Source organism: Carcharodon carcharias, chromosome 5 (genome assembly GCF_017639515.1).
Source record: "Carcharodon carcharias isolate sCarCar2 chromosome 5, sCarCar2.pri, whole genome shotgun sequence".
Taxonomy (NCBI): domain Eukaryota; kingdom Metazoa; phylum Chordata; class Chondrichthyes; order Lamniformes; family Lamnidae; genus Carcharodon; species Carcharodon carcharias.
Window position 1 is genome coordinate 129,521,473 of NC_054471.1, and position 24,486 is coordinate 129,545,958.

The window sequence follows — 24,486 nt, forward strand, 5'->3', positions numbered from 1 at the left end:
TGCAGCAGTGCAATATCAATCAGAGAACCATGCTGTGAGTCTGTTCCCCTGTTCCGCAGTCCCCTGCCATGTACTAATTATCTCTCATTGCTTTCACAGGCACATCTGGGAAGCAGCCGAGGGGGTCCGTGACCAGGCCCTTGACTCAAGCCCGAAGACACCTTGGAAGAAGAATCTGATGACACCCTAATTGAAGACCTATCACAGTGCTCACACATACCCTCCACCAGCACAGAGACAGACACTTCAGTGGGACCTGGCTCTAGGATAGCCTTGGGATCAGAATCTGGTGAGCACATTGCACTGTCTAATCAACGCAGGCGGCAGCAGGGACTTCCCAAAATTTCTGGCACTTGGAAGACTGCTGGAAATCTGCTGAGTCCGAGTCAGATGACGAACCTCTGGACTTGGTTACATCTCAGTTGTTGAAGCTGCAAAGGCGAGCTCAGAAACATCAGGAAGGGATTTCCGCTGCACTCCTCAGATTGCAAGGCACGATGGAAGAGTCCGCCAGCCTTCACTCTGAGGTGATAGCACCGGCATACCAATACACCGAGGTCAACACTAGTATGATGGTGGTTGCCATGGAGGCCGTGGTCCAGGAAATCGGCCCTGCACTGCTGCGCGGGCTCAACTCCATCGCTGATGCCATAGTTGGCCTGCAATAGTGTCAACGCAAGAGGGGCAGCTCGATCTTACTCCAGCTACCCCTTCTCAAGGAGACAGCCAGGGGCCCTTGGGCACCCATAGGGAGGAGGATCAGGTGCATAACCTGGGGCCATTCACCCAGGTGACTCTGGGAATGTCTGGCCTATCCGAATCCCCCCTTCCTGTGACCCCAGCAGCTCCAAATCTACAGGCCGAGGAGGGTGCCACTGCCACACAGCAGGACCCAAAAGCAGGCCGGGGCCCTCCAGAGGATGCCCGTCAAGATCATCACATTCAGTGCGCAGTAGTCAGAAGGCTGCCTCCATCTCCACTGGGGAACATCACACCATAGCAGCAGGGGATCTGGATTCGAATCCCACATGGTGGAATTTGAATTCAGTAAAAATTAAAAGCCTAATGATAACCATGAAACCATTGATGATTGTCATAAAAACCCACCTGGTTCACTAATGTCTCTTAGGGAAGAAAATCTGCTGTCCTTACCTGGTCTGGCCTACATGTGACTACAGACCCATCGCCCTCTGATTAAGGACAATTAGGGATGGGAAATAAATGTTGGCCTAGCCAGCGAGGCCCACATCCCACATATAAAAAAAGGGTTCAGCTTAAGAAAGATGCCATGGGGTTAGGAGAAGTTAAAGTTTCCCCGCTGCATCCCACAGGGCGTAAGTGACCTGCCATCAACCAGACAGGAGTCAAACATTCACATAAGCTATGTGAAGACGTATGGAGTGTCCCCACTGCATGTCATCATCGTCCTCCTGAACGTAGGGACTATGGGCATCTGCTGCATCTCCATGATAGAAGCCTTATCATGAGGGTATATGCGCTGCCATCAGCCAGTCAGGAGTCAAACATTCATTTCATCGTCATCATCCTCCATGAATCTGATGGTTATGAGGGCCCCCCTAGTGCGTTTGCCTCATCTGGACAATGAGCCATCTCTGTCTTTCCTGCCTTTGAGGACCTCATTACCCTCATCCCCATCAATGTCCTCCTCAGCGGAGGAGCTGCGCAGCTCCTCCATTTCCTCCTCGGCCAGCTTTCCTCCCTCCTGTTTGTAGCACCAGGTTGGGAAGGGCATAACAGGCGACGACGATGCATGGCACCCTCTGGACCATATTGCAGGGCTCCACCAGACAGGCCCAGGCACCGGAACCTCACTTTTAACATCTTAATGGTTCACTCCACCAAAGTGTGAATTGCAGCATGAGCATCATTGTATCATTGTTGCAGTCATCAGCCATGCCCTCTGCGGGTAGCCCTTGTCCCCGAGGGGCCAACCCAGCAGCCTTTGTGGACTTTGGAAGATGTCAAGGATCTGAGACCTACTGAGAATCTAGGAGTCATGGACACTCTCTGGGAATTGTGCGCAGATCTGCAAGATGTGTTTGTGGCGGGTGCACAGTAGCTGAACATTCAGTGAGTGGAAGACCTTGTAGTTTACTGCGCATTGCCATGGAGATCTAAGCATCATGTGAGTGCAGTTGGTGACACCCTGCACCTGTGGGAAACCTGAGATCTGGGCAAATCCCAGGTGAAATGCACAAAGTTGTCTGCCTTCGTGTATATGGTGTCCATGACCACCTGGATGTATGTGGAGGCTTGCGAGATACTACAGGTCACCTGTGGAGCCCTGGAAGGAGCCAGTAATGTAAAAATTGAGCATCACAATCACTTTCATGGCCACAGGCAGTGGATGCTCTCCAAGTCCCCATGTCACCAAATTCTACAGCAGGTGACACATGTGACCAGCCAGCTCCCTGGACATGCACAGTCTTCAGCGACACTGGTTCTCGGTAATCAGCATGAATGATAGGCGCCACCCCTGGGTCTAGCTAGGTGCTAACTGGCGATGGTTCACTGTGGCTCTTCTGCAGCATGTGGAGGAGCCCCAGCCGCCCCTCCTTCTTGAGGGTGCTACTCCTCCCTCTGCCCAGCCACGCGTCTCCATTGTTCTCTGCTCCTTCATCTCCACTTGCTGTGAGCCATGAGGCACACAGCCAAGTCACCAGGCTCCATGCTCCTTATGTACTTCTCCTGCAGGATGAAAGGGAGACACGTGGGTTAGCATTGGTGTCCTGGAAACTTCTCATGGTTACTGGTGTGGTTCAGGCTCCATCTCATCGTATGCCAGAGAGTGCTGGCCACCACTTGGATGGCCAGAGTTTAATGCACTGAATGGTTGTCTGAAATGCCACTATCCTCCCCCCCCCACCCCCCCCACTCCACGTGACCGATTGGTGCTAGCTTCTGGACTGCATGCTCTCAGCTCAGGTGCTCAGGCGCAGGCATTCTCCTAACCTGTACTGCAAGGCTCATTGTTAGCTTGAACCATGGGGTAGATTAGTCCAAAACTTAATGACGGCATTGCAACGTGCCCAGTTGTCTAACTGTTCTGCAGCCCCTTAAAACACTCCTTAATTTACAGTCTGTGCCGGAGGGTTGAAAAGTTCTGGAGCATTTGGTGGCACTTTCATGTCTCTGTGTTGCTTGAGTGTGCAGATAAGCTAGAGGCCTGACTCCAAGCATGTCAATGTGGCTACGCCGGAACTGTCTCAGCTGCGGAGCAATGGTTCCTTTACACAAGGTTTCCCTAATGTGTGGCCGCTTCCCCTCATCCCCGCCTCCTACATGTGCTAGTACGCTACCATCAGACCATGTTGCTTTGCACCCTGCCCCTCCCCCCAACCACAGTGCAGCCAGCTGGGATAAGGTGACTTGCCTGTGCTCTAACCTGAAGGCACGGCACCTCTTCCATGGAGTTGAACAGGTGACCCTCGCGAGCACTGCGCAACATTAGTGTATACTTGCTTCCCAGTTCCCTTTGAAATGCAGCTCACCAGATGCACACCTTTTAAATACCGTTGTGAAACATCGATATGCCAAGATGGTCCAGCGTGGGGGGCTGATTCCAGCAAGCAGTGTTTGTAGTGAGACGCTAAAGTGGTGAAATTAGATTCCCGATGTGCGGAGGTGGGAAAGGTGGCCAGCCATTGACAGGTGGAGTGGATGATCACAAACTGGTTTCACGAAGGCGTAAAGCAGATTTTTGGCCTTCCTGCCGTGTTGTTATCCCCCCACCTCTGCCCCACCACACCTGCCATGACACCCACTACCAATGGGGGCAGAAATTTCTGGCCTTTCTATATTTCCTACGTTATATAAAATATAAAAATAAGCCTCTGTTTTAGTGGTCTCCTGCTCAAAATGCTTTTGACAAGCATTACCAAAATATGGAAGGACATCACCTGCAATTTCACTATTGGGTGTGTCAAATATGAAAGTGTTATGCACGCACAACTGAAATTCTAGTAATAACACTCTATTCCAATTTATTTTAAGTAGCATTCAGTATACCAGACATAGTATTGGTGACACACCATTAAAAAATCAGGAGAATGATCAGTCCATAAAAGCTGGTACCAACAGTTCCAATGTTTTTGGAGGGTAGGGGGGGCTGACTGGGTGAATTGACCTGTGCCACAAAACCAGAGGTATATTTCAGCTCATCATTGCCAAAATGGAGACTAGTTAGCTCAGTTGGCTAGGTGGCTAGCATGTCGTTCAGAATAATGCCAACAGCATGGGATCGATTCCCATTCCAGCTGAAGATGACATAAAACCTACCTCCACGTTCTGCCCCTGAGAGGAGAAGGCAATGGCAAATCACCGTTGTCAAAAACTGCCAAGAAAACAACATCAAGCAGGCAATGAGCCAAAGACCTGTCTTTGGGCAGACCACACATAACATGACGTGAACTGCTGAAGCATGCCTAGACTTAACTCTAAGCCATTTTTTTAATATTCTGTTAATAATAAAGTGAGCATTTTGCCTGCACTTCGCCAAGTGTAATATCTGGACAAAATGTTTTTAATTTGCAGGTACTTGACAAATGTACATCATTATTACCTTCATTTCAGGTGATATATGGCGACATTTTGTGAGACTGTGTTCTACTGTGGTGTGGAACTTTGTTAAATATATCTTGTGCATCTTCTTTTTGGCTTTTTTTCCTGATACATATTTTTTGCCTGGAAACAGAACCCTTTTAAATGGCCTTATATATGGTGGGCAATGCTGAATAGCCCACTGGATGTATTGCTTGAAAAAAAAATTGTTTTTGACCTAATGGAAATCCAGTGCATCTTTTTTTTTAGAAAGTCCTGCTTTTTTACATTTGAGAATGTTATATTATTGATAAAGTCTGGCTGCTGAGAGCTCAGTACATCAGCTACACTGTTTTGCCTTTTTAAAGTTCTTTTTGGAATGTATGTATCACTGGCTAGGCCAGCATTTATTTCCCATCCCTAATTGCCCTTAAGAAAATGGTGAGGAACTGTGCCTTGAACTGCTGCAGACCACGTAGTTTAGGTACAACCACGGTGCTGTTAGGGAGGGAGTTCCAGGATTTTGACCCAATAATATTGAAGGATAGTTTCAATAGTTCCAAGTCAGGATTGTGTGAGACGTGGAGGGGTCTTGGAAATGATGGTGTTCCCATGCGTCTCCTGCCCTTGCTCTAGATTATAGCAGTCGCAGGTTTGCAAGGTGCTTTCAAAGAAGGCTTGATGAGTTGCTACCGTGCAGCCTGTGGATGATTTACATAAATCTGGAATATAACGCTAGGATCAGTGACTCTGACCATGAAACCATCATCGATTGTTGTATAAACCCACCTGGTTCACTAATGTCCTTTAGGGAAGGAAATCTGCCATCCTTACCTGGTCTGGCTTACATGTAACTCCAGACCCAGAGCAGTGTGGTTGACTCTTAATTGTCCACTGAAATGGTCTTACTTGCTAGCCACTTAATTCAAAGAGTCAGTGGGCAACAGATGCTGGCCTTGCCAGAAATGCCCACATCCCATGAAAGAATAAAGAAAAAAAAAGCTACCACTGTGTGGCGTTGGAGGAGGGAGTGAATATTTAGGTGGTGAATGGGGTGCTGATCAAGTGGGCTGTCTTGGATGGTGTTGAGCTGCTTGAGTTGTTAGAGCTGTACTTATCCAGGCAGGCGGAGAGTATTCCATCAAACTCTTGACTTGTAGATGGTGGACAGGCTCTGGGGAGTCAGAAGATGAAGGTGTACAATGTGGGTTTTCATTATTTTTAGAAACTGAAAATTTTAATGAAAGGTGGAATTATGTTATGACATTTCTTATATGTTCATTTATAATTTCTTAACCTGGTGCACTCAAACGCCCTTTTACAGATAAGTAACCATACTTGGCAACCTTCATGAATGTTTTTGAAGTTTACTTTCTTTTTTGTCTAGGTGCATTCATGTTTGGTGAAGGAAAGTTTATCTTTCTGTTGTGATCACTTGGACAGACAAATACTGTCGTCTGTTGGGGAGATTTATGAGTTTCAGCATTTCATTTATGGTTTATTCTTTAGTTCTGTTCCCAGTTGAAGTGAGCTAAGTTTAATATTGTAGCAATTTATTACTTATTTTTGCTATGTTTGCCTGATACTCCAGTATTCACTGTCCAGTGGTATCCAAGTGACCATAAATTTATTTCCTTTCCCCTCCCACCTATGTCTTAGTGACTGTGAAACTATTTGCATATCCACATTATTGCTCTAAGAACTATAAATGTGGAATAAACAAGTGATAGCATCTGGAAATGATATAGGATTCTGGGAGAGTTATTTCCATCAAGTGTTCTAAAACAGGTTAAATGAAGAAAACTTGGATCTTGGAATACGGAGTAAAATTTCAAAATTTGCAGATGATTCCAAACTAGGAGGGAACTTGGCAAACGGTGAGGATGATATGGATTGCCTGCAACAGGGATAGGCTAGTAGAATGGGCAGGCAAATGGCAGATGGAATTTAATACAGAGAAGAGTGAGGCGATGCATTTTAGCTGAAGGAATGGGGAGAGGCTATATGGACTTAATGTCACAATTCTAAAGAGTGTACAGGAACAGAGGGACTTGGGGGGGTGCATGCACGTCAATCTTTGAAGGTGGCAGGACATATTGAGAGAGTGGTTAGCAAAGAATATTGGATCCTGGGCTTCATAAATAGAGGCATTGAGTGTAAAAGCAGGGAAGTTATGCTGATCCTTTATAAGCTCTGAGTAGGGCCCAGCTAGAGTATTGTGTCCAGTTCTGGTCACCACACTTTAGGAAAGATGTGAAGGTCCTGAGAAGGTGCAGTAGAGATTTACCAGAATGGCTCCAGGGGTGAGGTGGGATGGTGGGGGTTGGCTGGTTACAAATTTAGGTGGGAAAGGCTGGTGTTGTTCTCCTTGAAGCAAAAGGGATTGAGGGAAGATTTGATGGAGGTGTACACGATTATGACAAGTTTAGATAAGATGTCGAAGGATCATGAGGACTCGAAACGTCAACTCTTTTCTTCTCCGCCGATGCTGCCAGACCTGCTGAGTTTTTCCAGGTAATTCTGTTTTTGTTTTTGTTTTGGATTTCCAGCATCCGCAGTTTTTTTTCTTTTTATATATATATATATTTATATATATATATATATATTTATGAGGGAAAATTCTTCCCATTAGCTGATGGAACAAGGACTTATGGACACAGATTTCCGATTTTAGGCAAGAGATGCAGGGGAAATGTGAGGAAGAATTTTTGAACACAGCATGTGGTAGTAACCTGGAACTTGCTGCACAAGAGGGTGGTGGAAGCAGAAACAATCAATGATTTCAAAAGGAAAGTGGATGGCACTTGAAGGAGATAAACTTATAGAGTTGCAGGGATCGAGCAGAAGTGAGACTGACTGAGTTGCTCCATGGGGAGGCCATTTGGACTCGACGGGCAGAATGGCCTCCATCTATGCCATAATTGATTCCATGATTCTGTAATTCACGAATATCTTTTCTGATTGCTTTTAGGTGGCCAACATGAGTGAGTTGTACAAAACAACTTTGACTCATTCAAAAGTAGCCAAATTCTACTGCCTACATGCATGAAATTGCTTTTTTTTTCCCCGATCTTGGTGCACCCGCGTTTATCCGACCTGTGTTTTTTTTTGCAGGTTGACTTGAACCTTCAAAGCTTGAGCTAGAAAGATACAATTTTCTGAGAATCCCATGTTAAGGTGCTTTTAACATCTTAGTTTTGGCCCTGGAAGAGTGATGCCCAGTGTCGATGCTTCAGAAATAGAGCCATTTATATTATATTATTAATGTTTTTAATTATATTTAGGATGCTGCCAACAGTGTAGAAAATCAAGAATCTGTAGAACCAATATGGTAAAGGGGCATTAAATTAAAATGTATTATTTGAGAAAATTTCAGTGTGACCCAAGGCATAATTTCTGTGTTGCAGAGAGTTGTAACGAGCACTTTCCAGTCATTTTTGAAAAATAATGTTTAAGTTTCCACAGCTACTAATAATCCCGGCAATAAACCAGAAGTTTAGTTTATAAGTTTCCTTATTGTTCAAAATTATTAAAGCAAAAAAAGCAATGGGCTGCCTTTATCCTAATACCCGGTATCAGTGCCACCTATATGTGTGAACCTGATTATTTCTACTTCAGCGTTTAAAAGGAAAATGGATGAGTTCCTCAGTGTGATCGACACAACTGCATAATTGGCAAATTTGTCTCCTAGTTACCATGGTCTCCTAGAACTTGGTTGCCTTCATACATTGGAAAGGCTTTTTTCTAGATTTTCTTCCCTAAAGTGGCATAAGATTTTTTTCTCTGTTTATTTGCCTCTCCTGGGAAATTGCATGGTTGCCTGGGGGAGGGACTAGGGAAGGTAAATGTACTCTGATATTTTCACTGTAACTTTTTTTTGCAAAAATATACTTTATTCATAAATCTTCAAAAACATTTTGAACCATTTCAAAATCACCATTACAAAAATACAATCAGGTTCAACTTTTACAACATGAATCACAAGGTGTATCAGTACAAACAATGAATATTACAGTCATTGGCAGACATTCATTTTAAGCTGTATAGCCTGAGGGGCTCTTTACAGTTCCCAGTCCCTCAGTGCACTGTGGCAGAAAGGTCTTAGGCAGCGACCCTTCCCCATTGCGCCTTTGTAGCGGCTGCCCCAAGCTTAACTGTGTCCCTCAGCACGTAGTCCTGGACCTTGGAATGTGCCAGTCTGCAATACTCGGTCGGGGACAACTCTTTGCGCTGGAAGACCAACATGTTTCGGTCAGACCAAAGATCATCTTTCACCGAGTTGATGATCCTCCAGCTGCAGTTGATGTTTGTCTCGGTGTGTGTCCCTGGGAACAGCCTGTAGAGCACAGAGTCCTGTGTCACAGAACTGCTCGGGATGAACCTCGACAGAAACCACTGCATCTCTCTCCAGACCTTTATCGCAAAGACATAATCTACAAGGAGGTGAACAACGGTCTCTTCCCCACCACAGCCACCTCGAGGGCAACGTGCAGAGGGGGTGAGACTCCTGGCATGTAGGAAGGATCTTACAGGGAGGGCCTTTCTCACCACCAGCCAAGCTACATCTTGGTGCTTGTTGGAAAGTTCTGGCGATGATGCGTTCTGCCAAATGACTTTGTCAGTCTGCTCAGGGAACCATCCCACAGGATGCACCCTCCTTTTCCCTCAGGGCCTTTAAGACGTTACATGCCGACCACTGCCTGATGGACTTGTGGTCAAAGGTGTTTCTCTGCATAAATTTTCCCATGAGGGACAGGTGGTACGGCACGGTCCAACTACTTGGAGCGTTCCGCGGCAGTGTGGCCAGACCCATCCTTCGTAACACTGGGGACAGGTAGAACCTCAGCATGTAGTGACATTTGGTGTTTGCATACTGAGGGTCTACGCACCGCTTGATGCAGCCACACCCAAAGGTGGCCATCAGTATGAGGGCGATGTTGGGCACGCTTTTCCCCCCTTTATCTAGAGGCTTGTACATCGTGTCCCTGCAGACACGATCCATTTTCGACCTCCAGACAAAGCGGAAAATGGCTCGGGTGATCGCCACCACACAGGAGTGTGGAATGGGCCAGACCTGCGCCACGTACAGCAACAGCGAGAGTGCCTCACACCTGATGACCAGGTTCTTACCTGCAATGGAGAGGGAGCGTCGCTTCCACATGCCCAGTTTCCTTTTCACCATAGACACTCGCTCCTTCCAGTTTCTAATGCGTGCCCTGGTCCCTCCGAACCATATCCCCAGCACCTTCAGACCGTCAGCCCTGACAGTGAAGGGGACAAAGGATCGGTCAGCCCAGTTCCCAAAGAACATGGCCTCGCTCTTCCCACGATTTACCTTGGCTCCCGAGGCCAGTTCGAACTGGTCGCAGATGTGGATAAGTCTGTGCACCGACAGCGGATCTGAGCAGAAAATGGCGACATCGTCCATGTACAGGGAGACTTTGATCTGAGTGCCTCCACTGCCTGGGATTGTCACTCCTCTTATGCCCTGATCCTTCCTGATGGACTCAGCAAAGGGTTCTATGCAACACACAAAAAGAACAGGTGAGAGAGGGCAGCCCTGCCTGACTCCAGATTTAATAGGAAAGCTATCTGATTCCTATCCATTGATCGAGACTGCACTACTGATGTTAGTGTAGAGCAGTTGGATCCAATTGTGAATTCCCTCCCCAAACCCCATTTTGTAGAGCACGTCCACCATGTAGGTGTGCGATATTCTGTCAAAGGCCTTCTCCTGATCCAGGCTAATGAGGCAGGTGTCCACACCCCTATCCTGCACATAGGCAATTGTATCCCTGAGCAGCACGAGGCTGTCAGAGGTCTTCCTGCCCGGCACAGTGCAGGTCTGGTCAGGGTGAATCACCAATTCCAGAGCGGATTTGACCCGATTGGCGATGACCTTGTACAGAATCTTATAGTCCACATTCAACAGTGAAATGGGTTGCCAATTTCTAATTTCCTCCCTTTCCCCCTTGTGCTTGTAGATGAGGGTGATAATGCCTTTCCTCATGGATTCTGACATACTGCCAACCAGGAGCACACTCTCGTACACTTCTAGCAGGTCCAGGCCGATCCAGTCCCACAGAGCCGAATACAACTCCGCCGGCAAGCCGTCGCTTCCGGGAGTTTTACTCTTCTTGAAGGACTCAAGGGCCTCAGTCAGTTCGTCAGGAGTTAGCGCTATGTCCAGACTCTCCCGTGTACTGTCGTCTAAGACCTCCATGTTAGAGGACAGGAAGGACTGGGAGGCCGTGCTGTCTGTGGGCTTCACGTCATATAATCCGGCATAAAAGGATTTGCTGATCCTCAAAATGTCGGACTGTGATGACTTTACTGAGCCATCATCTTCCTTCAAGCTGCTGATCACAGAGCTCTCTCTGTGTACCTTTTGGAAGAAGAAACGTGAGCATGTCTCGTCCTGCTCCACGGAGCGGACTCTGGAATGGAAGATGATCTTGGAGGCCTCCGAGGCAAAGAGCGAGGCTTGCTGGCTCTTCACCTCTTGGAGTTCCTCCTTGACATCGACCCCCATCGACTGCAGCCGGAGCAGATTCTGCATGTTTTTCTGGAGTCGGGACATTTCCCTCTGTTCCTTTCTAGCTTTCTGGGTGCCTTTGAGGATGAAAAACCTCTTGATGTTTCCCTTGGTCGCTTCCCACCAGTGTGTCAGTGACTCAAAGTGGGGTTTCATGGTTCTCCAACCTTTGTAATCCCTCTTGAGCTCCTCAATGTTCTCTGGGGTCAGCAGTTTCGCGTTTAGCTTCCATGCCCCCTGCCAACCCTCTGGTCCTTCTCTAAGTGACAGTCAGCCAGTAGGAGGCAGTGGTCAGAGAAGAACACCGGCTTGATGTCGGTGGATCTGACTGTGAATGCACGGGACACAAACAGGAAATCTATCCTGGAACAGACGGACCCGTCAGGCCGCGGCCAGGTGTATCTACGCTGCGCTCCGTCTGCAGGGTTGCTGAAGACGTCATGCAGCTTGGCATCCTTTATTGTTTCCATCAGGGATCTGGATGTAGCATCCAATCTGCTGTCGGCCCTGCTGGATCGTCCATCCGCATCAATGATGCAGTTGAAGTCACCACCCAGAATGACCGGCCTGGAGGTTGCCAGCAGCAGTGGGAGCTGCTGAAAAACGGCCAGCCGCTCAGCCCCTTGTGACGGGGCGTAGACGTTAATTAACCGGAGTGGAGCATTCTTGTACATTACGTCTGCTACAAAGAGGCGCCCGCCCACCACCTCCTTAACCTGGGAAACGGTGAAGCTGCCTCCCCGCAGCAGAATACCCAGGCCGGAGGAACGAGAGTCGTTTCCTCCCGACCAGATCGATGGCCCATGGGACCACCATCGTGACCACTGCCTGTAGGAGCTGAGGTGTGGTATCGCACACTCCTGCAGAAACAACAGGTCAGCTTTGACCTTGGCAAGGTAGTCCAAGGTCGCAACACATCGCGTAGTAGTTTTAATGCTACGCACATTTATGAATACAATCTTTACACCCATTTCAAAGCAGTTAGTCGCTTACCAAACCTGTTGTCTCTGAGAGTTCCAGACCTTTGGTCTGCTCCTTCATGCCTGTAGTGTGCTCAAATTGCTTCACTTTGGATGGGCTGAAGAAACCTGAACCTCCCCATTGGCGGTGTTCTGCTCAGGTGGCATCTGGGGGTCTGTGCAGAGAGCGGGGTTTGAAATGTCCTCTGTTGGAGAAGCTTCTCCAATCCTCTCCCCCTCTGGGGCGTTGCTGCACCCAACTTCCCGGAGCTGGGGTGCGCTGAGTGCCTCACTGTTCCCACTTTCCTGGGGTTGTGGTACACTGGCCTCTTCGGGTTGTGGGCAAAGTTGGGGTGCGCTGGTCTCCTCGTTGTCTCCAATGTTCTGGAGCTCGGGTGTCTCCTCCTCCAACTCCCTAGCATTTTGCCGCTTCTTCTGTTGGCGCCGCCCTGGCCCTTCTTCGTCCGAAGAGCTGCTGCTCTTGTTATCCATGTCGGATAGGAGACGCCTCTTGACTCTTGTCTGGGAAGTGGCTTGGTTTCTTTTTAGCCCCTTCTTCCTTTTGGCTCTCTTCACCAGCTGCCACTCCCCCTGCTGCTTTCCCACTGCTGCCTCCTCCTCCTCGTTGATTCGCTCTCCTGAGGAGTGGGAGGTTCAGGGGGCAGTGCTGTTGGTTGGCCGTCTGTTGCCCCAAACTTTTCCTCCACCTTGTCTCTCTCTGTGTCCTCCTTTGTCCCGTTGTTCTCCTGGGGGCCTTGGTGGTTGGAGTGACACGAGGCATTTCTTCTGCTTCCCCCTCGTTGGCTTTGGCTGCCTGTGCATTAGTACGGCAACTTTTGGGGCAGGTCTTGTAGAGGTGACTTGCCTCGTCACACAGGTTGCAGCATTTAGCCTGTTTACAGTCTTTTGTCTGGTGCCCTTCCTGTTTGCAGTTCTTGCAGAGGACGGCACTGCAGTTGGCCGCCACATGACCAGACTTGCCGCATGAGCGACAAAGTTTGGGTTGCCCAGCGTAGACCAGGTAGCCACAGCTTCCCCCGATAGCGAATCTAGAAGGGGGGTGGAAGACGGCTCCCTTACCGTCGGTCTTGAGCGTTACCTTAACCTAGCGTTTACATGTCCAGATCCCCAAATCATCTCTAACCGCGGTGCAGCTCCCAACCTTATCGAAGTACCTGGTAAGGAAGGTGAGCACGTCAGCGACAGGGACGTAGGGGTTGTACAGATGCACCGTCGCAACCCATTCTCGTTGCAACGGCAGAGCAAAGAGCGGCTGCGCCGTCAGGATCTTCATTTCTGGCAGGTCTTTCTTTTCCTCAAACACCTTCAGGAGTTTGACACAAGCTGCCACTTGCTTGAAAGTCACATCAAAAAATCCAGCGCTGGGGAAATCCTGTAGGCAGTAGATCTCCGCAGCCTCGAAACCACACAGCTTGAATAGGATCCTCTTGGTGAAGAAAGTCCTATCCGTTCCTGTTCCTTGCTCGCTGCCCTTCACCATGACTCGGATGGTGTTAGGTACCCCATGGTAAGGAGTTCAACTGGTTATAACCATTGCTGTTTCCCTGGTAGAAACATGATGAAGGTCTCTCCCCTGCCAGGTAAGTCACTGTAACTACAACGAAAATGTTTATGCTGCAGAAGATACAGTCAAGCATGAAAATTAATGTGACTTCTAACATAGGTTGTTCCTCTCACACTTTTCTCAAAGTCTGGTTTTTGCTCAGTTATACAGGAATTGGCTTGGAAATGTAAGCGACAGTCAGAATAGAGCTGTACTTTGATTTATGGGCATTAGAATAGTCAAGACTGAAAGACCAGCTGCATCAAACCCATCCTGTCATTACATAACTTCTGCATATTCGCTGTCTTTCTCTTCCCTAGCCCCTCCCCCAAGCAACCATGCAATTTCCCAGGAGAGGCAAATAAACAGAGAAAAAAAATCTTATGCCAACTTCGGGGAAAAAAATCTCGAGAAAAGCCTTTCCAAAGTATGAAGGTAACCAAAGTCTAGGAGTTCATGGTAACTGGGAGACAAATTCCCCTATTATGCAGTTGTGTCGATAACACTGAGGAACTCATCATTTCCCTTTTAAACGCTAGGTAGAAATAACAGGTTCATACATATAGGTGGCATTGATACCAGGTATTAGGATAAAGGCAGACCCATTGTTTTTCTTTCTTAATTTTCCTTATTGTTCAAAATTATTAGACTAAATTATATTATTCTTGGTGTCCACAAAACACTGCGGTCTTATATGATACAACTGTCAAAATTCAACTCAGCATCCACATTCTTAGACACTGTGCAGCACCTGACTCTCAGATTCCAGAAAAGAGAGAGGACAGCTCTGCATCAATAAATGGAGCATTTGTATGCATGCTGTCTGTGCTTTACCCTCTATGTCATTTCCTTGTCTCATCTCTATCCTAAGAATTAATACTGGGATAGAAAATAGTGAATTTTTGTCTTTAACGTGGGCAGAGAGCACACTCCTGTTATGTGCTTTCAGCATGTGAAGCTATGTACCCAAACGATAATTTATCCTAAAGATTGCAGTTTAAACCTCAAAGTTATATGTGCCTGCAGGTTGATTTCACTCCTTGATTCATCAAAAATATCCAATTAGACAGCACTTGACATCCAAGGAAGTTTTGGTATTTTAGCAGTATTAAACCTGAAACTCCATAAAGCATTACCAACAAGTAGTCATCGTTCTGAAGATAAAATTAGCTTAACCCTGATTCAAAGGGAATTCATCACTTTGTAGGGGAGGCGGTGACGTAGTGGTATTGTCACTGGGCTAGTACTCCAGATACCCAGGGTAATTCTCTGGGGACTTGGGTTCGAACCTCACTACAGCAGTTGGTGAAACTTGAATTCAATGAAAAATCTGGAATTAATGATGACCATGAAATCATTGTTGATTGTCGTTTTAAAAAAAAACCCATCTGGTTCACTAATGCCATCCTTGGGGAATGTCATCCTTGTCTGGCCTACATGTGACTCTAGACCCACAATAATTGACTTTTAAATGCCCTTTGTAAATGGCCTAGCAAGCCATTCAATTCTCAAAGGCAATTAGGGATAGGCAATAAATGCTGGCCCAGTCGGCGACGCCCACATCCCATGAACGATTAAAAAATTTTTTTGACCTTCTATGGACACCATTGCTTTCTTGCTGCTTTGTATTCTGTTGAAAATACTGGTCATTTCTGATCACCATTCCTCACTTAGCTGTGGTCTAGTTTCCAGCTAAACAGCGGTCCCCAGAAGGGTTGTGATCTCTTAATTTTCTGCTCCCGTAGAAAATGGTGCTTTCTGGTTCTAGAGTGTAATGCCCATAATTGCTATAGCCAAGAACCCAAAGAGAAGCACTAGCCTGAAAGAGGCACACTTGAATAATGGAAGAGATGCACATGGCTTGTGAACCATGTGTTGGCCATTATCACCATACAGAAATCACTATATAATCAGTTAGTTTATCACTTGATCCTTCATTGACACTCACACTGCACATGATTAGGGCTATTGTACTAAGTTGCTATGTTTGTCAATGATTGAATAAATATCTGAACATATCTAACACGATTTTAGAGTATTTAGTCCACTTATATTGCAAGTGCCAGAACTGCGAATTGTTTGTTTTATTTTAGTCTACAGAAAGTTTATACCAGCAGTGTCATGAAGTGACAAATAACTGTGCCTACCATAGAAATAGCAGAGATTGGACATATTATGTACTGTATGTCTTGTTTAGCTTGTCATATTTTGCAAACCTGTGCACTATGAGATCATATAATCCACTTCTGTTTGTTTGTTCAGTTGCTGAAGTAAAATAAAACGGAAGTTACAATGTTCAACCACCTCCGCGCCTACATGTGTATTGGTTGATCTTTGAAAAGTTATTGACATTACCAGTATTAAAACGTAACAAATTGGTGATGAGGATGACGGACCTTTGTGGTAAAGCCACTCGAAAAGCAAAACTAAAGTGAAAGAGTTAGTAGAAGGAAATTACTAGTAAAAGAAATGAAAACGACAGTAAACAAAAAGTAACTGACAAAGAAGAGAAAATAAAAAGGCAGAAAAGACTACACTTACTGGACCGGGGGACATTTTGATGAGACTGTTGAACTCCTACACTGGACGCTTTGAGCTTTTTGCCCTTGCAAATGGAATTGAAGATGACAGAAAGATGGCAACTTTCTTAAGTGTGATGGGAGCTAAAACCTTTGACTTATTAAGAAGCTTGGCGAAGCCTTACAAATCTGGCACAAAATCGTATGAGGACATTGTAAAAGTCCTGGAGACGCATTTTTCTCCTAAGCCACTTATCATAGCAGACAGATTGAGGTTTCACAAAAGAAACCAGGAAAAGGGGTAAACAATTGAACAATATGTTGCGGTACTTAAAACGCTCACTGAGCATTGTGAATTTAAGGAGGTACTAAACGATAACCCTCCATGACAGGTTGGTCTGTGGCCTTTGTACTGAAGCATCCCAGAAATGCCTCCTGACAGAGGCTAACCTCACTTTGCAGAAAGCCATAGAGATTGCAGTTTCCATGGAGCTGGCTGCAAAAGAAGCACAGCAGCTTAGTGCATCAACTCAAGTGCACAAGCCAGCTGAGTGTGCACACAAGATAGCAAGCAGCTGAGAATGTTACTGTTGTGGAAAGCCTGGTCACCATCCATCTGAATGTTGGTGCAGAGACCTTGAATGCCGTCAGTGTGGCAAGAAGGGACACATTGAGTGTCCCTGTAAAAACAAAAATGTAGCAGTGAATCAGAAAAGCAAACCAGAGAAAAAGAAATCTGTCATCTAGCATAACAAGAAGAAAAATCTGCATGTTATACAGCAGGAATGGGAGGACCAGAGTGACACTGAGTCTGAAGAAGAAGGGCCCCTCCATATCTTGTCAGTGGCAGGTGGTTCACAGGACAACTAGGTAACACTGCTGCTGGAGGGCCAACCAAATATGTATGGAACTGGGTGCAGGGGCAGCAGTTTCTTTGGTCCCAAATGGTGTGTATAAGAAGAAGCTTAAACATCTTTCCTTGACATCTGCAAAAATCATTCTGAAAACATATACAGGGGAATCTGTACCTATGATGGGCAGAACGGAAGTTAAAGTGGAACTAAATGGACAGACTGCTAAGCTACCACTGTTTGTGGTGAAAGGCAACTACCCAGCTTTAGTTGGATGGTCATGGCTTGAGAAGATCTGGTTAAACTGGGCAGAGGTGCACAGCATTGCAAAAGAAGAAACTGGCCTGACAGCTCTTATAAAAAAACTTGTTTTCGAATGCGATTTGGGAAACATTAAGGGAGTTACCGTAAAAATTAAATATCAAAGCTGACTCTCAATCAAAATTTCTGAAGGCCAGAACAGTGCCTTATACCATACGACCAACAGTCAAAGCTGACCTGGACCTGGTCAAGATAGGAGTCTTGGTACCTGTCTCCCATAGCGAATGGGCAACACCCACCATTCCAGTGCTCAAGAAAGATGGCCCCATATGTATCTGGGGAGATTTCAAGGTTTTGTGCAGAACAATATCCACTTCCCCAGATTGAGCACCTTTTTTGCTGGCCTGGCTGGTGGACAGAAATTCAGCAGACTAGATCTATACCAGGCCTACTTACAAATGCATGTTGATGAGAAGTCACAAGAATATCTGACCATTACAACACACAAGGGACTGTACCAATATTGCTGCTCGCTTTTTTGAATAACATCAGCTCCAGCCTTGTTTCAGAGGACCATGAACCAGCTCCTGAGTGGATTGCCTGGAGTTGAGTGTTACCTTGACAATATCTTGGTAACGGGCAAGACTGATGAGAATCATCACAAGAACTTGGGTGCCACCCTACTAAGGCTAGAGGAGTATGGCCTATGGGTTTGCAAAGACAAATACGAGCTTTTTCAGCTCTCTGTGGAATATTTGGGGCACGTCATTGCTGCTAGGCTTCACAAAGCACCCTCCAGGGTCCAGGCTGTTGTGGATGCTCCAGCTCCTGATAATATCAGCCAGCTTTGCTCAGTCTTATGGCTGCTGAATTATTACAGGAGATTTATTCCACAGCTGGCAACCCAACTGACACCCATATATAAGATTGTGTCAGTACAAATCCTGGAAATGGACAGAAGACTGTGATGTTGTGTTCAAGAAGGCTAAAGCAGTGCTGACAGATTCCAAGATACTGACGCACTTTGATCCCTCCTTATCTCTACAATTTGAATGTGCTGTATCGCCTTATGGAGTTGGGGCCGTTGTTTCACACACAATGCCCTCAGGTGTGAAGAGGCCCATAGCATTCATTTCATGGACTTTAAGCAAAGCAGAAAGCCAATACACTCAAATCGGACGTGAAGCACTGGGAATCATTTTCGGAATCCAGAAATTTCACTAGTACCTGTTTGGATGGAAATTCACGCTGCTGACTGATCATCGGCCACTCACCTCAATATTCGGTCCACGTGGGCATCCCTTCGGCAAGTAGGATGCAGCATTGGGCATTGATGTTGAGTGCTCACACATGTGACATCAAGTATCGAAAATCTACTTTGCATGGCAATGTAGATGGTCTTTCGAGGCTGCCCCTCCCAGTCAGCCACGTGGACACTGCTCAGAAAGACATCTTTTACTTTGCACACATGGAGAGCATACCCATCACTCCAGTCCAAATCAAGAAAGCCACTCGAGTGAACCCAACATTGTCCAAAATCATGGACCTTGTGATGCAAGGCAACTCTTCCCTGAACTTCTGAGTCTACCTGACCTTCATCCTTCTGTTTCCAGGATGATGGAGTTATCAGTCACTTTGGTACTGTATGCTTTGAGGCATGCGAGCTATCATTCCACCAACATTGAGGAAACCAGTCTTGGACCAACTGCATTCTCGACACTGGGATAGTTCACATGAAAGAGATTGCAGGAAGCTACTTTTGGTGGCTTGACCTGGACTAATATGTTGAAGCCAAGGTAAGACCTTGTTCTTCATGTCAGAATGTGAGAAACATGCCTCAATTGGCACCGCCCCATCCATGGGATTGGCCAGAAAACCCATGAAAGAGCATCCACATCGATCTTGCTGGTCCGTTTGAAGGAACCATGCTCATTCCAAATAGCCAGAAGTTTCATTGATGTCCTCTACCACTGCTGAGAGTACAATTCAAAGGCTAAGAGAAATGCTCAGTCATTATGGGTTACCAGAACAACTTGTGTCTGACAATGGACCTCAGTTTGTCTTGCAGGAGTTTGAGAACTTTTTGAGAAGCATCAGAATTCATCACATCACCTCAGCATCATATCACCCATCCATCAATGGATTAGCAGACAGATTTGTTCCAACCATGAAACACGCTTTAAGATCAACACAGGGACATTTCTCCATTCAAAAGCGTCTGGACACATTTCTACTGACATACCGAAACACGCCTCATGCTATGACTAAAGCATCTCCAGCGTTCCTACTAATGGGACGGCAACTGTGCACTTGCTTTGATCAGCTGAAACCAACAGAAACACGACAAGTTGCGCAAGATCAACAGTACAACCAAGTGAAGAGTAGAGCACAAAGATCAAAGCCAAGAATTTTCTGTTCTGGACAAGAAGTTCTAGCTTGTAATTATGCTACCAGAGCTAAATGGGTTCCTTCTACGGTGATTGCTCAGACAGGGCCTGTTTCATACACAGTCCAAACTGCAAATAATCTCATCTGGTGGAAACATGTTGACCAACTGTTGCCAAGTCAAGCATCATCTTAGGATACACCTCTTATGGAAGAGCCTGATTTTACCACTTCGAGTGAGCCATCTCCAAATCAAGGAATGCCGACTCCAGTCTCACCTCCTCAGTCTAGCTCAAGTGAAGTTGAAATCGTCTCACTTTCACCTGCATTAGAACCAACTTCAGATTCTGCTACAAGTCCAAAGTTGTCATTTAAAAAGCAGAGTGACTATCCACAATTAAAGTATGGCTTGAGGCTTCAGTCAATACAATGAAAGTCAGCAGTTTTGCTGTACAGCGATTATTTTCAAGATTAGCATAGGCACTGGGTTCCACAAAAGCAGAGTAGAGACGAAAATATTTGAAAAATGTATCCTGTTACGTTTTAATGCTGGTACTGCCGATAACTTTTCAAAGATTAATCAATACACATGTAGGCGTGGAGGTGATTGAACATTGCTCAAAATGTCATTAAATGAAGTCTTAAATGAACATAACTCTGTAAAAGCACCAGAAGTCTACTGTAACTCACACCGGGAGAGAAGACCTCCTGAGTGTCTTAAGTTATAGTTAAGGGTGAACCCATGTGTTTTTTTGGGGGGGTGGTGATGTACAGGATAATCCCCAAGGTTCAACCGGGAATAGAGGCAGTCTTTCCCTGGTTCACAAAATGTTTTGTTAAACTGACATTTCCAATAAGGGGGGAGGAATATGTATATCTTGTTTAGCTTGTTGCACTTTGCAAGTCAGTGTACTATGGGATCGCAGAATCCATTTTTAGCTTGGTTGTCGAAGTAAAATAAAACGGAAGCTGCAATGTTCAATCACCTCCATGCCTACATGTGTATTGATTAATCTTTGAGAAGTTATCGGCAGTACCAGTATTAATACGTAACAGGATACATTTTTCAAATATTTTGACCTCTACTCTGCTTTTGTGGAACCCAGTGCCTATGCTAATCTTGAAAGTAATTGCTGTACAGCAAAAATGCTGACATTCATTGTATTGACTGAAGCTTCAAGCCATACTTTAATTGTGGATAGTCTCTCTGCTTTTTAAATGAATTTTGTGAAAAGGTTTTAGAAATATTCATATTTTTTCTGTTTGTGTGTTAATGGGTAGACTGAATTAAATCTTTCGGTCAGTCCACATTGCATGTTACCAAAATTCATTTTGATAGTAAGATTTATCATTGTTTCCTCAGGTGGAACAGATGGGATTGGCAAGGCCTATGCCGAGGAGTTGGCTAGCGAAGGCATTAATCTGATTCTCATTAGCCATGACCGAAGCAAACTGGAAGCTACAGCCACAGCCATTTCAGCGATGTATAATGTTGAAACCATTATAATAGAAGCTGATTTTACCAAAGGACGAGAGATATATCAGCCAATCCGAGAAACCGTGGAGGATAAAGAAATAGGCATCCTCGTGAATAGTGTGGATGTGCCCTATGATCACCCACAGTCTTTTTTAAACATATCTGAGGACAAACTCTGGGATCTCATAAATGTAAATATTGCTGCAACCAACATGATGATCCATATTTTGTTACCAGGAATGATACAGAGGAGGAAGGGAGCTATTGTTAACATTTCCTCAGGGTCTTGCTGTAAGCCCACACCGCAGATGGCCACATATTCAAGTGTTAAGGTATCTCTAATGACTTCTGCAATTATAGCATGCTTTATAACACTGTACCCAGAGGAGAATAGGTTACTTGTGGAAAGCTTCAGAATGATTTATCTAAAAACCATGTTAATAGCCCTTCTGAAATTTTAACTCTGAATGTTGTACCTAAAATTATAAGTGCACTCTCCATATAAAAGTATAATGTGAGTTATGTGTCACGATTGTTTAATTATATTAGGATTTTGCATAAGGAATGCTTTAAATAGCCATTGATGAGATATTTAGGGTGATCTTTTTGTCTGCATCATCCACTAGAAACTTTTTTTAATGAGGAAGAATGTTAATTGCAAATTCTTTCCTTTTTTAAAAAAAAAAAATTTCTCTTTGCGATTATCCTAGCTAAGCAAGCAGGAAAGGAACCTAGTGCAAGTATATGACAAATGGTCACAGCAACTTTACATCAGGGATGGGTGGGGGAAGGCTTGCCTGCTGAATTAACCGAATTTGTAAGAGTCTTGTTGACCTTTGACTTTCTGCCAGCAGTATTTTTCACAAGGAAATCTGGAACTATAAGCTGCTGGAAATCATTTTTTTAAACTAATTCTAGGGCTGTCATCTTGACTTTTAATGAAAGACAGTTAATTTTGTGGCTCTATTAATTCAGAGTTAGCCTGAATTTGTCTTCATGAATTATACATTTTGAGATGTGACTTTGTTGTTTTTCAGACTTATTTGGACCATTTTAGTCGAGCTTTGCACTTTGAATATGCATCTAAAGGAATCTTTGTTCAGAGCTTGTTGCCATTTTACATAAAAACCAACACAGCCACATACACCGATGGATTGTGCATCTACTCCTGGATAGCACCATCAGCTAATGTATATGCACGCCATGCAATTTCTACCCTTGGAATATCCCACAGGACTGCTGGTTACTGGATGCATTCAATACAGGTGATTATAATGTAGAGTGTTGGAATTGTTGAGATTCAAAAATTACATTAAAGGACTTGAATTTATATAGAGCCTTTCACAACCTCACAGCATCCTAAAGACTTTCACAGCCAATGCAATATATCACAAGTGTAGTCAGTCACTGTTACAATTAGGGAAGTGTTGCATAGCAAGGTGCCACAAAGTTAAAAGAACAGATTTTAGTGATGTTAGTTGATGGATAAATGTTGGCCAGGACATGGGAATATTCTGTTCTTATTTTTGAAGGGTGCCATGGGATCATTTACGTTCAGTTGGTAGATGGCATCCTTTCTTACTGCTATATTGCAGCATCAGCATATGCTATGTGCTCAAACCTCTTCTGTGAGTCTGAGGCCTTGGCTCAGTGGTAGCACTTTCACTTGCATCACAAAAAACGTTTTCAGCCAGAGGTCTACTAGTCATCTGCTTTTCTGAAAACAGTGACTCATGCATAGAAAGGTTTACTGAAACTCAGCAGCTCTCCAATGAGCCATTCTTTGTGGAAATTGGCTGCATTCTTAACTATAGGTCAGAAGGTTGTGGAGCTGAGCCACACCAAGATATGAGTACATAGCCTAGATTGTATGACAATTTAAGTCGATGTTAAAAAGAACTCAGTTCTTACAGATGTGAGGTGAGTCCAGAGGTGGGGTGAGAGTGACTGCCCTTGACATCAAGGCAGAATTTGACTGAGTGTAGTATCAAGGAGCCCTGGAAAAATTGAGTCAGTGGGAATCAGAGGGCATACTTTCTGCTGGTTGGAGTCATACGTAGCACAAAGGAAGATGGTTGTAGTTGTTGGAGGTCAATCATCTCAGTTCCAGGACATCACTGCAGAAGTTCCTCATGGTAGTATCCTAGGCCCTATCATTTTCAACAGCTTCATCAATAACCTTTCTTCCATTATAATGTCAGAAATGGGATGTTCTCTGATGATTGCACAATGTTCAGCACCATTTGTGACTCCTCAGATAATGAAACTGACTGTGTCCCAATGCAGCAAGACCTGGATAATATCCAGGTTTGGGCTGACAAGTGGCAAGTAACATTCATGCCACACAAATGCCAGGCAATGACCATCTCCAACAAGAGAGAATCCATCCATCACACCAATGGCATTACCATCACTGAATCACCCACTATCAACATCCTGGGTTTACCATTGACCAGAAACTGAACTGGACTAGCCATATAAATAGTGTGGCTACAAGAGCAGGTCAGATGCTAGGAATCCTGTGGCAAATAACTCACCTCCTGACTCCTCAAAGGCTGTCCAACATCTGCAAGGCACAAGTCAGGAGTGTGATGGAATATACTCATCCAGGCAAGTGGAGGGTATCTCCAACAACACTCAAGAAGCTTGACATCATCCAGGACAAAGCAGCCCGCTTGATTGGCACCCCATCCACAAACATTCACTCCTCCACCATCGATGCACAGTGGCAGTAGTGTACACCATTTACAAGATGTACTGCAGGAACTCACCAAGCCTCCTTAGACAGCACCTTCCAAATCCAGGACTGCTACCATCTAGAAGGATGAGGGCAGCAAACTCATGGGAACACCACCACCTACAGTCCCCTCCCCCACCTCCCAAGCCACACTCCACCCTGATTTGGAAATATATTGCTGTTCCTTCATTGTCGCAGGATCAAAATCCTGGAACTCCCTCCCTAACATCACTGTGGGTGTACCTACACAACACCAGTTCAAGAAAGCAGCTCACTACCATGTTCTCAAGTGCAGTTAAAGATGGGCAATAAATGCTTGCTTAGCCAGCAACACCCACATCTCATGAATGAATAAAAAAAAGGCTCTGAGCAACATCTTCCCTTTAACCAGTATCAAACAGGCAGATTAATTATTTATCCCACCAAATGAAAGAGGTCAGCTAGTGAATTATGTTAGATGTCAAAGATTTGATGCAAGAACCCCAGTTGTTTATAGCATGAATAGTGTGACAATGGATTATACAATGAAGATCAATAAAATCCAAGTGATAAATGTTTCTAGGAATGGGATGCAAGAGTGAGCATTTTAATAAACAAGCAGTTTGATCAGGTGAGACAATTTAAATACCTGGGAAGTG

At 45.2% G+C, this 24,486-nt stretch overlaps 1 protein-coding gene across 1 annotated transcript in view; it reads left to right on the top strand.

The window, feature by feature from the left end:
- The window catches only part of hsdl1 (hydroxysteroid dehydrogenase like 1), a 30,086-nt gene that overhangs the window by 2,428 nt on the left and 3,172 nt on the right, over window positions 1–24,486 (top strand). The window contains exons 3-4 of the mRNA XM_041187471.1: window positions 20,998–21,443; window positions 22,149–22,376. Coding sequence (XP_041043405.1) covers window positions 20,998–21,443; window positions 22,149–22,376 — 674 coding nt within the window. The remainder of the gene's footprint in view (window positions 1–20,997; window positions 21,444–22,148; window positions 22,377–24,486) is intronic.